The 15486-nt window shown below is 53.9% G+C and overlaps 1 protein-coding gene and 1 long non-coding RNA gene across 2 annotated transcripts in view; one reads left to right on the top strand and one right to left on the bottom strand.

Annotated features, from left to right (window-relative positions):
• Positions 1-403: 403 nt before the first annotated feature.
• LRRN2 (leucine rich repeat neuronal 2) overlaps positions 404-15486 on the bottom strand; it is a 71518-nt gene continuing 56435 nt past the window's right edge. Inside the window, exon 2 of the mRNA XM_024253023.2 lies at positions 404-6192. Coding sequence (XP_024108791.2) covers positions 3825-5966 — 2142 coding nt within the window. The 5' untranslated portion in view covers positions 5967-6192 and the 3' untranslated portion in view covers positions 404-3824. The remainder of the gene's footprint in view (positions 6193-15486) is intronic.
• Positions 6692-9217, top strand: LOC129048253 (uncharacterized). Its single transcript, XR_008510454.1, has 4 exons — positions 6692-6876; positions 7120-7188; positions 7332-7815; positions 7931-9217. It is a non-coding gene; the product is annotated as an uncharacterized LOC129048253 (long non-coding RNA).

Genomic DNA, 15486 nt, shown 5'->3' with positions numbered 1-15486 from the left:
CTCTCCTCTCCCTCTCTCCTCTCCCTCTCTCTCTCTCTCCTTTCTTTCTTTTTCTTTCTTTCTTTCTTGATATGCAGTCTTGCTGTGTTGCCCAGGCTGGAGTGCAGTGGCACAATCTCGGCTCACTGTAACCTCCGCCTCCCAGGTTCCAGCGATTCTCCTGGCTCAGCCTCCTGAGTAGCTGGGATTACAGGTGCCTGCCACCATGCCCGGCTAATTTTTTTGTATTTTTAGTAGAGATGGGGTTTCACCATATCACCAGGCTGGTCTTGAACTCCTGACCTCAGGTGATCCGCCCCCCTCGGCCTCCCAAAGTGCTGGGATTACAGGCATGAGCCACCGCTCCTGGCTGTAAGTATTATTTCCTATTTAGGATTAAAAGAAAAAAAAAAGCAATCTGAAGTGTACAGAAGACACCAGGCTTAATAGCTGTTTTGTTTTAAACCCAGTACATTTAGTTGCCCACATGCCTGGTCTAGTGTTGAAGCTGACTTCAAATGTTACCTGTTAGGCTGTGTTAATGGACACATAGAGCCAGAGGAGGGCAGGGGATAGTCCCACTGTCCTTCCTCCTGCTCGAAACACACCAGAGCTACATGTCCAGCTCTGTACCAGGAGAGAGGCTGCTCATGTTCAGCTGCTCCATTTCTGGCTATTCCAGGACACAGCAACCCACAGAGTGCCTTGTCCTCCCTCTCTCCAACTGGGGAGTGTCCCTGTGGTGTCATCTCTCTTTACAGAAGAGATGCCATGAGCTACTTTCCTTTCCCCACCTCACCTAACTTCTCTGCTGTAGCCTAACAGTCCAGGACCTGGGGATTCAGGTGAGACACAGATTAAGTCCCCATAACTGACATTTTCTTCTGAGAAGAAAGCATTCACATTCAAGGACTTGAGCAGCTGTGAGCCCTACAGCAGCTGAGATGCCACAGTGTGTCAAGTACAAGCACATGGCATCTGGGAGCCAGAGCTACATCCTCTGGGTTGGATGATTTCTGCCTTTCCCCAGGGGCTCACAGCTTGCAATCATTCTGTAACTGAGGAGTCTGGTGGAAATGGGGGTAGCAAAGAGATCAGAGCAGGCAAATGGTCCTCTGGGACTGGGAACACTCCCTCTTTCTACCTTCCATCTGCAGGCACATGTACGTGTCTTTTGAGCCTGAGGGATCTAAAGCCTTGGGACCTCTGGATCTGCAAGTGGTCCCTGTTTTGGTAGCTATTGACTGACCAGGGGCTCTTTGGTAAGTTCTGGGGTGGCAGTGGAGGTGGTGATGGGAGGGTGTTACAGGGCTCCACAGGCTCTTACAGGGCTCGGGAGCTTATTTAAGGGAACACCTTGATTCTCCATGTCTCGTGGGCCAGAGAAGAAAGGCAGCACTGTGGATCTTCTGGGAGGAAAGGAGAGGCATTGCTTTCTGACTCCAGTTTTCCATGATCAGCACAGACTCTGTCCCACCTCCTCCCTACAGAGCTTCTGGATCCTGGAGGATGGAGAATAGGCTAAATTGCACAGGCCAGCTCCAGTCCATTGGCAGGGCTGCCTAGAACATGGCTGTGATGATCCCAAAGCTCATCAGCAGAGAACCCTGTGGGGTGCTAGGAGTGTCTGCCAGGGTGCCGCAGGGGAAGGGGAGCATGTGCGTAGATGTAGAAAGCATCTCTGCCTTCCCCTCCCCTAAAGAATGTATAATATGGCCATGCAGAAAAACACTTGTGAAAGGAGCTGCTAACCTCAGGACAGCGTGTCATTGAAATGGGGGCTGAGCAACCCGTCCGAAGAGTGGGGAGGAGGGACCATCCTCCAGCCCCTTCCCAACTCTCTTCTGGAGCCATAAGCCACAACACTGTCTATGAAAAAGCCGAGGCCTAGAGCAGGAGTGCAAAATCCCAGCTACTGCAGGCCTACGCCCAGTGGTTCTCAAAGTGTTGTCCTCAGTCTAGCGGCATCAGTGTCACCTGAAAACTGGTTAGACATCCAGGTTCTCAGTTGTTATCCAGCTCTAGTAGATGGGAAACTCTGGGGGTGGGACCAGCCATCTGTGTTTAACAAGCCCCACAGGTGACTGATGTAGCCTTGAGTGAGGACCTCGGCCAAAAGGAAGAAGGCTTCTACTGTGGCTCTTTGCTGATGGTCTTCGCAGAGCCTGCTCTCTTTGAGCTTCCTGAGAGAGGGACGCTACCCTTGCTTAGGTGAGTGCTCCAGGTCCATGGGGCCTGATGCTCTGTCTCTGGTCTAGCTTCCGCCCGTGTATACATTTGCAGTCTTGATGGTGGCTTAGGATCTGCTTCCAACAAGTCTGCCAAATGTGCTCTGTAACACAGGGGGACCCTCCAAATGTGCGTTGCTTTCTGTCAGTCTCAGGAAACCCATTCCCTTCCCAGCCTATCTCAGAAACAGAGAGTGCTGGCTCAGTGGCCTCTGGCTCTGGCACGGCCCCTTGATGGGCCCACAGTGGCCCCTCTGCCCTTGGCTCTGATGGCTTCCCAACAGATGTTCCTCTTCACATGTAGTCCTAAGAACTCAATCAGTTTAAAAACGAAAAAACTAAAAAAGCAAACCATGCTCATTGCAAATTAATACCGAGATGAAACAGACAGATAGAATGTAGTAATTTCCTTATGCCATAGTCCTCCCCTCCCTAAATCCTCTATCACCCCATGCCCTGCTCCTGCCCTAGTGAGCCAAAGTTCTTGCTGTCTTGATGATTTGCAATTCTCTGCATGACTCTGCCTCTTGGGTTTGTTTAATTAGAAATAGGCTGGGAAGTGCTTCCTATGCTCTGGCATGTTAATTGCTTATCAGAGAAGGAGAAGGGGTGACAGCATTTGGTGATGGAAATTTCCGCTCTCCCCATCTCAGGGTTTGTCTCCATGGTTCTCTCCCACCCCTCTCCTTGCCTCCTGCGATCTGTCTCCCTCCCTTCCTCACTCTGGTCATTGTCACAGCCACGGAGACTCTTGGGGGCCAGAAGCAGGCCCAGGGGCCAGAATTCAAACCGAAAAGGAAAAACTGTCCCCTCTTTCACTCTGTCCCTTTTCTTGTCCCTCTTCTCATATCCCAGCTGGCCCCCATGCCCATCACCCTCCAGGCTCCGAGGAGAGTCCAGAGCAGAGCTCCTTAACCACACTCAATACTCAGAGGATTATTTTCCTTTCATTCCTTTCCCCCGTATTATTGTTATTATTTATTTTTATTTTTTACAAAACAGGAGAAAAGAATGAATTGGGTTGGGGGAGGTGACACATTTCTCCACAAAGGTACAAAATTGCCTATAGAAAGTCAGCTTCGGAATGCCGAGCCCGGGCTGCTGAGATGAGGCGTTCCTGGGCATCCCTCTCCCAAATGTCCTTCGGATCTGGCTGGGGTCACTCCCACATTGAGGGCAGCCCCCTGAGGTGAGATGGAGTGGCCTCCTTCAGCCCTTGCCCAGGAGGCACAAGAGCAAGCGACTGAGACTGTACAGAGAAAGAGAAGAGGAAGGGGTACAGCCCGGGGACACAGGCAGGGGACAGCCAAGCCAGGCCCAGGAGCCTCTGGGCAGAGAGAAGATGGGGAGGCGGGAGGCTCTAGCCAGAGTCCCTCTTGTTCGTTGGAGATGTTCCTCAGAATGGCAGCAGAGGTGACCCTAGGAGGTAAGGGCAACTTTTTGGAGGCTACAGAAGCACCCCCAGGGTCACAAAGCCCCATCTGTCTTGGCCCAGCTGCCAGGCCTCAAGCACGTGGGTCCATGTCCCTTTCCTGGCAGGGCATCTGGCCCAGACTGCTTCTCTTTTGGTAAAAAGTAGTCCTAGTGATTTCTCTACTGCTGAGAACAGGCTGAGCTTCAAGAATTTTGAGACAATGGTGGCGACAGTGTCTCCCCTTCTGAGGATCTGGGCAGCTTCCTCCCTGGATTCCAGGGCAGGACGAGGGGAGCAGACACAACCCGGACAGAAGGCGCACTCCAGCCCCAGAAAGCCCAGGCTGGAGGGAGAGGCCGCCTCCCACCCACCCCCTTCCTGGGTTGGCCTGTGCCAAGGTGGGCCGCTAGCCCAGCTGCCAGGAGAAGGACAGCGAGAGCCAGGATGGCAATGAGCCCAGGACGGTCCCCTAAGGCTCTGTGGCAAGAAGTGGCCTCTTTGGTCCTGGCCCATACACAAGCCAACTGGGTGTGGGCATCAGCAAAGGCCACTTGCAGGCAGGCCCAGTACTCCGTGGCCTGAAGGAGGCGGGTAATGTTGTAGCTGTGGGTTCCCCGAGGCAGGCGGGCCAGAGCTGTGGCCCCCTGGCCCCGGAGGGAGGAGGCGCTGGACCAGGTGAGGTTGGTGGACACTGTGTTGGGTGGGGTAACCCAAGATAGCAGGATGTGATGGGGGTGGGTCTCCTGCACCCGGAGCTCCAGCCCCCGTCCTTCGTCCCTGCCTGGCTGGAGGAGAGCACGACCCACAACCACACTAACCGTCTTAGTGTCAGCCCCCACCAGGTTCTGGGCCACACAGGTGTACAGCCCTGCCTCTTCTGCTGTCACCCTCCGCAGCTCCAGGGTCCCCTCGGGGTACACCCGGTACCTCCTGCCTGCATGGGCAGGTGTCAGTCGAAGTCCGGCTGGAGTGACCCAGTAGATCTCGGGTTCGGGTTCGGCCAGCGCCCGGCAATGCAGCACCATGCTCTCTCCACTGGCTACCTGGAGGCTTGGGGGGAAGCTTCGGGGGGAGATGAGGGGCAAACAGTGGTCCGTCATCTCCCGGAAGGGCACCTCACGGACTGGGCGGCGCTGGAGGTCCGGAGGCTCCGCGCATAGGGTGGATTGCGGCTCGATGAAGCGGACACGGGTGCCCGTGGCATTGGCCCAGCGGATGACACAGTCACAGCGGATGGGGTTGCCGTGGAGACCTACCTCCTGCAGGTTGGGCAGGGACTCCACCGTCTGCTGGTGCAAGGCACTGAGAGCGTTGTTGTTGAGCATGAGGGTCTCCATCTGGGGCAGGTGGTGGAAGGCGCGGGGGTGGATGAAGGACAGCCGTGGGTTATTGGTGATGTCCAGCTTGGTCAGCTCGGGGAGGTTCACCAGGGCGAACTTGTCGATGGAGACCAGCTCCTCCATGTTGTTCAGCCCCAGCTCCTTAAGGTGCAGCATGTTGGCAAAGTCCCCCGGCCCTACCCGCTGGAGCGGGTTCTTGTTGAGGTCTAGAAACTTGAGCCCGGGCACCTGTTCCAGTGCCCGCCTGGGCACCCGGGCCAGCTGGTTGTCATAGAAGGAGAGGCTCTCCAGGCTTTGCAGCCCCTCCAGGGCATAGTCAGAGATCTCCCGCAGGTTCATGCCTGCTAGCACCAGGCTACGCAGGTTGGCCAGGGGCCGGAAGTTCATGTCCAGGATGGCATCAACCTTGTTGCCGCCAATCATGAGTATCTCCAAGTTGGGCAGCATTTCGAACCAGCGGCTGTCAATGGCCCTCAGCAGGTTGGAGTTGAGGTGCAGCCGCAGCAAGTTGCTGAGGCCGGAAAAGGCCCTGGGGGCGATGCGGTAGAGCTGGTTGTGGTTGAGATAGAGTTCCTGTAGGCTGGCCAGCCCTGCAAAGCTGTGGTCCTCCAGCCGGGTCAGCTGGTTCTCCTCTAGGTGCAGGCTCAGCAGCTGGGGCAGGGCATGGAAATCACAGTCTCGGGCATCCGAAAAGCTGTTCTGGGACAGGTCCAGCTCTGTGAGATTGGCCAGGTAGCCCAGCTCACTCTGGTCCACACGGACAATGCTGTTGCTCTGCAGGAGCAGGGTCTGTGTGCCTGCAGGGAGCGCCGGGGGGACTGCCGTCAGGAATAGGTCATTGCAGTCCACAGTGGTAGCCTCACGGTAGGACGAGCGGGGCGTATACCAGGGCCGGATCTGGCAGGCACACTGAGGGGGGCAGGGAACATGCCAGGGTACCACGGGCACAGCGGCAGTGGCACCAGCCACCCAAGCTAGCAAGAGTGGGGCCACGAGAAGCCTCATGGTGGAGCTGCAGGGCAGGGGACCATTCACAAGAAGAGTCTGGAGTCCTGCTCTTCGTGTTTTGCAGGGTAAGGGTCAGCAACCCTGCCAGGGCCCAAAGAACCACCCTCCCAGGGCAGTCATTCTACACCGGGCGTCACTTCTTGCCCTCCTTGATATGGCTTCTCTTCCTTGTCCTCTGGGGCTGGGCCTGCTCAGTCATTGCCAGGCCCCATCAGGGGCAGCCCTGGAAGAAGAGGATGCAGAGTTAAGGAGGTTGCAGAGAAGCAGTATCTACCCCTCCTCCCGTGTTTGTTTGTTTGAGACAGAGTCTCATTCTGTCACCCAGGCTGGAGTGCAGTGGCACACTCTGCTGACTGCATCCTCTGCCTCCTGGATTCAAGTGATTCTCCTGGCTCAGCTGCCTGAGTATCTGGGATTACAGGCACCTGCCACCACTCCTGGCTAATGTTAGTATTTTTAGCAGAGATGGGGGTTTCTCCATGTTGGCCAGGCTGGTCTCGAACTCCTGACCTCAAGTGATCTGCTCACCTCGGTCTGCCAAAATGCTGGGATTACAGGTGTGAGTCACCGCGCCTGGCCCCTCCCATGTTTTTTGACTCCAACAAGCCAAAGGAGCTGCAGAGGTAATGGGCAGGCCTGTCCTTAAGGCTTTAGTGTCCTTTTCTATGACCTGCTCACAGAGTGAGTGACTGTGAGTCTTCAGTGAAGGAGAGGAAGGTGTATGTGTGTGTATGTGTGTGTGCACATGCACGTGTGTGTTTGGGAGGGAAGGAGAGTGGATGGGCTGAAATTATTGTTATCTTCAGAGTCCTTCTGAGCCCAGAGAGATGTGAGGTAGGTTCTCTAACCTTTCTTACCTCTTTCCTCCCAGCCTCCTTGGCTCACTGGGTAAATGGAAGATAAAATGGTAAGTCTCCAGAAATTCCTCTGGCAGTGTAGGTGGGAGGTGGGTGAGGGTTGGTGGAAATAAGTACAGCTTCTAAAATCTGGGATGGGCTCCCCAGGACTCTAGAGGTGAAAGGCAGCAGACCTGACACATCCAGGCAGGCTGGGGTGTTCTGCTGCCCAGGATCTTCCGGGTGGGGATATTGGTTTGGTGTTTGCCAACTTCCCCACCCTGGAGGCAGGAGTTATTCTCCTTTCCCAACAGCCTGGCAGAGTTGCCCAGGAGGAGGCAGTGGAGTTAAGAAGCCTGGGTCAGAGCTCCTCAGCTGTGCAGGTAAGACCTTCTGTGACCTGGCCCGGCCCCTTCACCTGGCTTCTCTTGTCACCACCCCACTTACCCGCTGCACACAAAGCTTTTGGGTTGAGGTTACCGTGACATGCCACCCCTTCTGATGTCTCTTCCTCATTGTCTTCCAGACAACTCCTACTTGTTCTTCAACGCTCAACTTTAAGTTCAGTCACCACCTGCAGAAAGCTTCTCCAAAACCTCCCCACCTGGCTGACTAAGGGGCTGGCTTTATGCTCTTACAGTACTCACGCTTCCTACTGTCACAGTTCTGACCACACAATGGGAAAACGTCTCTAACTAGAGACCTGTCTTGCCTCTTGTGCCTGTAGTACGGGATAGGTGCCCAGTGTGTGTTGATTGTATGAATCAATCTCTGTGACTCCAGAGTTCCTTTCTCCAGGAGATTGGACATCACCCCTGCAATCAACAATGCAAGCCACTGCTGTTTCCTCCATCCTGAGTGTGAGGAACCTATCCAGTTTCTCTCTCAGATCCCAGGGCCATAGAGGCAAGTCCAGCCTTGGTCTAGAACCAAAGATGGAAACAAAAAGGGGCCAGAATGTGTTGCCTTCTTGAGCCTGGTCTGACTCCTGAGTGGAAGTCTGATTCCAGGTAAGTTTTTAGCTACAAGTGTCAAGGAAATGCACAAACACTTACTGAGCACCTACCATTGCTCAGGACTCTTCAAAGACTCTGAATGTCTTTTTTCACATGACCCTCATAACAGGTACATGAGATAAGCACTAATACCTCCAGTTTGCAGATTAAGAGACTGAGGTCCTGAAGAGGTTAAAGAACTTGGCTCAAGTCACGTAGCTGGTGAGCAGCAAGATACAAGAATCAACCCAAGTCCAGGAGGCTGTGTGCCGTTTACACTTCACATCTGTGCTCCCAGGTCTGTCTGGTCTGACCCTGCCCTGGGCCTCTGGAGGGTCTGGGATGTACTGACTGCTGCAGCTGCAGGCCATGTGCCTGTTCTCGTCCCCTGGGGTGATGACTGCTTACCAGGCAGCTGCAGAAAGCTTGGAGCTATGTCTCCTGCCATCATCCAGGCAGGTGCCTCTCAGTGGGCCAGAGGGGCTCTTCGCCTACCTCATCCTGCTTCCAGGATGCTAGGGCTTGGGAGGGGAGCAGCTGGAGGCAGGGTCCCCTTCCCCGAGCAGGAACACAGCAAGCCTATTTACATTTGACTACTTCCCACTTTCCTCTGCAGCTATTTCTGAAGGTGGGAAAAACAACCGTGACTTAAAGGGCACAGAGGTTTTGCGTAGGGGTGTGTGTGCACTGACACGTAAAACTCAGGGTAAACAAACACACGTGCACACATGCATGCATGCCTGCATACATGTGCAAGGGGAACCCAGTTACCCAAGCCAGTGTATGGGGGTCAGGAAGCAGGGAGGGAATTTTGTGGTGTTCTATGTGGGTGGAAAGGAAGGAGGGAATAAGCTGAGTCTCCAAGAGGTCCCTGTTTTGGAACTGGATCTATGGCCAGTAGTCCTGCCACACTTACATACCAGAGACCCCTGACTGCCACCTAGACCTGCTGTGAGAGAGCAGACCTACCAGCAAATAGATCAGGACCCAAATCGCGGCCCTACTACTCACTACCCAAGTACCTGAGGCAAAGCTACTTGACTGCTCTGAGCAACCATTTCCTTCTGTATTACATGAGATTGTCATTGGAATTAAATGAGTGTGTTGCACACAGAAAGAACTGGACAAATGTTAGCTCTCTTCCAGCTCCAGTCATCCCTCAGGGTTAGGAGGTTCTCCAGCTATAGGACTTCTTAGGGGACAATAGAAGTTGGCTCCTAGGGCTCGATAAGTTAGCAAGTGCCATGCTAGTTGGGGAGGCAGGTTCAAAAACACAAAACAACTAGGAGAGCCCAAGACATTTCCCAAGTGGAGAGAAGGGTGAGGGCTGGAGGAGGTGGAGAGGGGTCTTCAGCTGGGCCCCAGCATCTCCCTGACCTTTAGACCCTACCCGAGTCCAGTTTCCCTTCTTCATCAACACTTGGTTCTAAGCGCTGAGTCAGTGCTCAACTGCACTGAGGGGATCAAGGAACCATTTAAAACTTAATTGAAACCCTCCAGGCACTTGCCTTTCCCCTTCACCCGAGACTGCTGCCCCTTCCTTCCCTCCCCTGGTAGGGCTGGGTGGATGAGGCAGAGGTTGTGGCTCCTGGGCCAGGAGCCTGGCGCTGGGCCTTAGGATCCAGAGGCAGTGACTTGATGACTCATGTTCACACTGCACCTCTGACCCCAAGGCTTGGCAAAGGCCCAGACAAGTCCACCCCTCACTGCTGAGCATGCAGCCCTTTCCAGGATGCAGCTCAGAGCTGCCTACTCACCTGCCATCACCACCTAAGACTGCCTTGCACATGGCCCGTTCATGCAGGCTGATTAGCAGTTTCTACCGGGGAGCTACAGAGAAAGCTAATTGTCTTTCATCTGTAATCTCCAGGGGTGATCAGGAGTTCAGACTGTCATGTGTATACTTTCCCCAATTGGATTCCGAGATGCTTGAGGCAGGGGCCATATCTTACATGCTTTTTGTGTCCCCAGAGCACCAAGTGTAGGATTGAGCATGTAGCAGGTGCTTGAGAGTGGCTATAGTGAAATGTGTAGAGAACACGCATTGCATTTAATCCCCCCAACAACCCTGTGTATAGGCAAGAAGGGATTATTTAGCCCCATTTTGCCAGGGAGGCAACTGAGAGTCAGAAACGTTAAGTGATTCATCAGAGGTTGCACAGCTTCTATGCGGTGGGGTCAGGATTCAAACCCAGGGTCTTTGACTCTACAACCTGCCTCACCAGCCCAGCCAACGTGGATCAGCACCTGTTTTACAGGAGCAGAGGGCAAGGCTGCCTCAGTTGCCCTCTGCTCAGGTTTTCAGAGAAAACCTGAGTCCTCAGTTCCTCCACCTCACCTGCCCCCTGCTGGGCCCCTCAGCTCCTGTTCCTTGACTCCTGCCTAGAACAACCCCCTTGGGGGACAGTGTGGGGAAGGACACTGTTCTTGTGTGTGTGTGTGGCTGGGCCTGGAACCACAGGGACAGACAGAGCCAGCTGCTGCACACAGACCTCAGCCTGCCTTCTGAATGGGGGCTGGGGGCCGCTTTTTGCGCAGTGACTGCTGGCCAGCTGTGGGCTTCAGGGACAGGAGACAAAAGCCTTAGAGCCGTATTCCAAGAAGCAGGGTTTGTTGCCCACTCCAAGGGCAGGTTTCTCTCTTGGAAGGGCTGGTGCTGCAAACCCTGTCGGGTCTATGTCCTCGGGGCTGTTTCTGTGGATTCAGCAGAAACTGTGGAATTAATCCACTATGCCCCTGATTAAACTAAGACCTTTGGCAAAGGTCTGAAGGAAGAGTTTTGGAGATGCTGTCGCTACTTTCTCCCTTCCCTGCTTCTCAGGCCCCTGGCCCCATCACAGCCCTAGTGCTCCTGCCTGGTATTGGTGGATGCAGAGTCTCCTCTCTCCTCTCCTCCTCCCTCCTCTCCCTGGCGGTTCCCTGCCCGGCCCCCCAGGAGCTGAGGGTCTGGAGGGAGGGTGGCAGGCGGTGATCAATTGCCTGGCCTTGGCTGCTTCAGTGCCAGGACACCCTTCTCCCCACAAAGCTGCGGAGACAGATGGGCGGCATAATTGAGTGTAGCGTTGATAAACTCCGGCCTCCTCACCAGCAGATAAGTGCTGGGTGGGAGGGATGCTGAGGGTGAGGAGGGCCAGTCCTCCATCTGCATACCTGGCCTCCAGCTCCTCCTGGGAGGTGAGCCTGGCCCCTCACTTCCACCTCCCATTTAATCACACACAACCAGAACCTCAGAGCTGGAGGAGACCTCAGCCTCAGCGTTTATCTGTTCTTCCAGAGTTTGAATTCCATAAATAACTTATGTGAAGGAGGAGTGGTGGGGTGTGAGCCTGGCTCTGCTGTTCGCTGTGTGACCTTGGGCAAAGTACTTAACCTTTCGAGCCCCAAATCCCGGAGCTGGGAAATGGGGATAATGCCTGCACCCCTTTTGGAATTGCCGTGAGGAGTGCGGGATGGAAGGTACATGAAGTGCCTGTTAGTTCCCTCTGTTGCTTCCCAGCATTGCAACCTCTCCTTTCATCTTACCATACATTGGGTTGGAGCAAAAGCAATTGCAGTTTTGGCCATGACTTTTAATACTAATACTAATACCTAATACTTCTTATCTCTCAACTTTTGTAATAAACTTAAAAAATATTGTTGAGGTATAACATATGTACGGGAGAATACATAAATGTCCCTGATCCCAACATGCATAGGTACAAGTACAACCACCACCCAAATCAAGACATAAACATTCCCAGCACTCCAGAAGGTCCCTACGTATGTGCCCCTCCCCAGTCAATATCCAGCCCCTACATGGAGCTAACCACTGTCCCGACTTCTATCGCCGCCAAGCAGTTTCATCTTGAAAACCCAGAATTCCCCTTCCTTTTCCATGACGAGTTGGGACCAGGGTCTTTGGAATTAGGTTACTCTGGCATTAGGGAGCTTTAAATCCACTTCATTCCTCCTCCTGCTTCAAAGTGGGCTATAGCTTCTCAGAGTCTCATGTTTAACCAGTGATCTCCAGGAAGAGAGGCTGATTCTTCTCTCTCTTTCTAGAGTTCCTGTATCTAAAAATTGCTCTCAGCCTTGGGGCCCAGCTCTGGCCAGCATCCTCATGGCCTGGGCCTGGGAGTGCCATGCTGCCTTGAGGGAGGATGATGTGGGTGACCTCCTGGCCCCCATGCCCTCTAGGCCTTCTCATCACAGAGTTCTGGGGCACTAGGCAAGAGGACAGATTGGGGATGGCCAGGAAGGAGGGCCCAGACCTGCACTCCTAACCATCCGTCCCCTGGGCCACTCTACTCGGCAGTCTCAGAGGCTCCTCCCATTCTGCTTTTCCTAAATGCAACATCTGCTCCCACCACCTGGCTGTGCTGCATTGGTCCCATTGCTGTCAGCACCACCGTCCACCAAAGGCTGGAAATGCCTGCCCTCTTCATCTGCCCTCTCCCACCTCACACCCCCCACCAAAATGCTCACACCTACCTTCTCTTTTCACTTCTGGCCTTGTCCTGTACGGTGGCCTCTTTTGGGTTTTCCTGCTCACCTGAGAGAGCCACACTTCCCCTCACTGCCTCTCATTCCCAGACACGCCACACCCTGGCTATTTTTCCTTCCACACCTGGGGCCTCTCACTGTGCCTGCCATGCCCTTCCCCAACTTCAACTATTCAACTCCTCTTCAGCCATGAAAACTCATCCCAAATGCCACCTTCCCTGTGACGCTTTCCCTTAGAGAAGAGTGGTTCCTCCCACAGCTGCCCCTGACACTCTCTGAACAAACCACAGTGGCAACTTCCTCACTGTTAGGCCATGAGTCTGTCTTCCCAACCAGACTGAGAGCTCCTCGAGGAAAGGATGGTTTGTTATGGATTTTTGTGTCCCTAGAGCCTAGTACCGTGCACTTTCCCTTGCAGGACTGAGGGGTGCTCTGCCGTGAACTGTGAATCACAACCCATTAGTAGGTCATGAAAACAATTTAACGTGGGTCACCATCTACATTAAAAAAATGAATAGAAAATATCAGACTGCATTGTATGCAGCCAGACTGAGCATTGTTTTGAGATGCTACCCCCTATTTCATACACACGCATTTGTGCACTGGGACATGATACAAGGCTTTTTCTTTTTTCTTTTTTTGCCTAGGGCTGTAGATATAAAAGCTTGAAAACCATTACTTTGAGAATCTCTCTGTTGGGAAAATGAGTCCCTTCAACTCTAGTTGACGCCACTGGGATGCTAACAGAAAGCAAATTCTCAGAGGAAAGATGTGGCATTCCTGCGGGTCTTCCATGTACCAGGACTTCTATTTGCTAGCCACTTTATGTTCCTCATCCCATCCTTCTGTGAGGGACATACTTTTCGGATGAGAAACCTAAGCTCTGCGAAGCTAAGGGGACGGACTGAGGTCCCACAGCAAGCGTGTGGAGGAGCCAGGATCCGAACCCCATCGCCAGCCCTTGCCAGTTCCATGATTCCGGTGCCAGCGCTCACCTGACCTCCAGGGCTGTCATGGTGGGAAGGGACTGGAGGGCATCTGCTGGGCAAAGATGAGGCTTCTTTGTTCATACTTGCCCTCCCCTCCTCTCTGGAATGAGAGGGGTCAGGGTTCCAGGAAACCCCCCTTGTTGGGCCTGGGAGGGGAGAGACTGTCCCCAGGCAGGAATCTCTGTCTTCCCAGGTCTCCTGGCTGGCCCAAGCAGAGAGTGTTACAGCTCTGCTGCCTGGAAGGCAGCCTGCCTCATTATTTCTTAATTAGGAGTGGAAGGTGCCAGTAGGTAGCACAGAGTCATTGCTGTCTGCGTGCACTGCACCAAAAAAGGCTGCAGGGGAGCCGAGCCAGCCTGTTGGGGGCACGGAGGCAGCTTCAGGCTGCATCTCACTGCCGCTTGCTGCCAGGCTTTTGCTGATCCTCAGGGAAAACTTTTCTGACCCCCTGCACCCATCTCCTGGGCTCCCATGATGCCCTAGTGTGCCTCCATCCTAAACTGGCTGGCTTGCTGTCTCCCTGACCAGACTGTAAGCTCCTCTGAGGCAGGAACTGTACTCCAAATTGCCAGTTCTTCCAACAGTCTGGACACAGTGGTAGCTCAGAGAATATCAGGAGAAGGAAAGAAAGAGGGAGGGAGGGAAGAAAAGAAAGGCAAGGCAGGCAAGGCAAGTGGGGAGGGAGGGGGCTGGCTGTCTCAGAGCTCAGGTGACTCCATTGCCTATGGGGTGGGCAGTGTCTGGGCTCAGACCCCCTGCCTTCTTCCTTCCTGACAGGAAAGAGACAAACATCATCCCAGAGCCTGCCTTCCCTGGGCAATACCCGGGCCACTCCAGACATGGCGTCTTTAGCCCTTCCTTGGTCACTGGCCCCCAAGTGAAGAGAGCATTTTTCTCTGACTCAAATTCTTTCCTCTGGATTTGCCATGCTCCTATGACAGTCTTCACCCTTCTGAAGCTCTCTCAGGCTCCCCTTCCAGAAATCCCGCAGGTTCCACCAGCCTCTCTGAGAGCATAGGCGAGTGGTTGAACGGTGGGCTTCAGAGATGGCGCGGCACCAGAGTCCTGTGCTGGCTGTGTGATCCTGAACCTCCTCACTGAGATTCTCATCTGCAAGATGGAGACAGAACTGCCTCACAGCGAGGGGGAATCTGAAAAAGATGTCTAGAGAGTGCCCAGCATCAGGCTGGCCTGTCAGGGTACTTGGTCTCTAAGGCAGGCAGCCTCTTCCTTGGAACCGTCCCAGTGCAGGTGACACTCCTTCCTAATGGAGCTGCCCTGTCCGATGTCAACTATAAGCACTCCCTGCAGTCTCCAACCGGGGTTCTAGTTCTAGTCTTCTGGACAGCTGTAGGACTCAGTTCATTTAAAGATCATTGGTGCTGGACACAACTCTCGCCCAATAAACAACTCAGCACTAGCTCCTCCTGGCTTAGGGGAGCAGCTCCTCTGCTTCCCCACATGCTCTCCAGAAGGATCGAGAGCGCCCCTCCCAGAAGAGTTCTAAATGTCCCAGCTGATGGCCTCCCATAGACGTTCCACGCTGGCCACAGTTGCAGGCCTCAGATGGGCAGCCAAGCCCAGTGCTGACCTGTGAGCTTCTCCACCTCTCTGCATCAGGAGTCAGGTGGGGGTGCTGAACAGACCCTGCAGCATGGCTCCTCCAGCAGTCTGGGCCCCAGGACATCCCTTTAGCCCCATTAGATCCCTGGGACAGAGGCAAGGGCAGGGGGGAAGGGGAGGGAAGACCCAAGAGCAATACAAGCAATAGTCTCTCCTGTCCCATGCCTTCGCACATGCAGGGACCTTGCCACAAGTTCCCTTCCTCACCTGCGTATCTGGGGAATTCCTTTCCATCTCTGAAGTCATAGTTTATGCTGTACCCCTGTGTGGTCTTCCCTGACGACCAGGCTTCACCACCAACTCAAAATAATCAGTCCCTTGCTCCTTCCTCCACCCTCAAGGATCCACATCCACAAAGAAAATGTGCTACATATACACTGATATGGTTTGGCTGTGTCTCCACCCAAATCTCTTGAATTGTACTCCCATAATTCCCACGTGTTGTGGGAGGGAGATAATTTGAATCATGGGGGGGGCAGTATCCCCCATACTATTGTTGTGGTAGTGAATAAGTCTCACAAGATCTGATGGTTTTATCAGGGGTTTCTGCTCTTGCATCTTCCTCATTTTCTCTTGCCGCCACCGTGTAAGA

The sequence above is a fragment of the Pongo abelii genome, chromosome 1 (genome assembly GCF_028885655.2).
Source record: "Pongo abelii isolate AG06213 chromosome 1, NHGRI_mPonAbe1-v2.0_pri, whole genome shotgun sequence".
In the NCBI taxonomy this organism is placed as follows: domain Eukaryota; kingdom Metazoa; phylum Chordata; class Mammalia; order Primates; family Hominidae; genus Pongo; species Pongo abelii.
The sequence above is the reverse complement of the archived record's forward strand: the minus strand, read 5'-3'. Positions and strand labels throughout refer to the sequence as shown.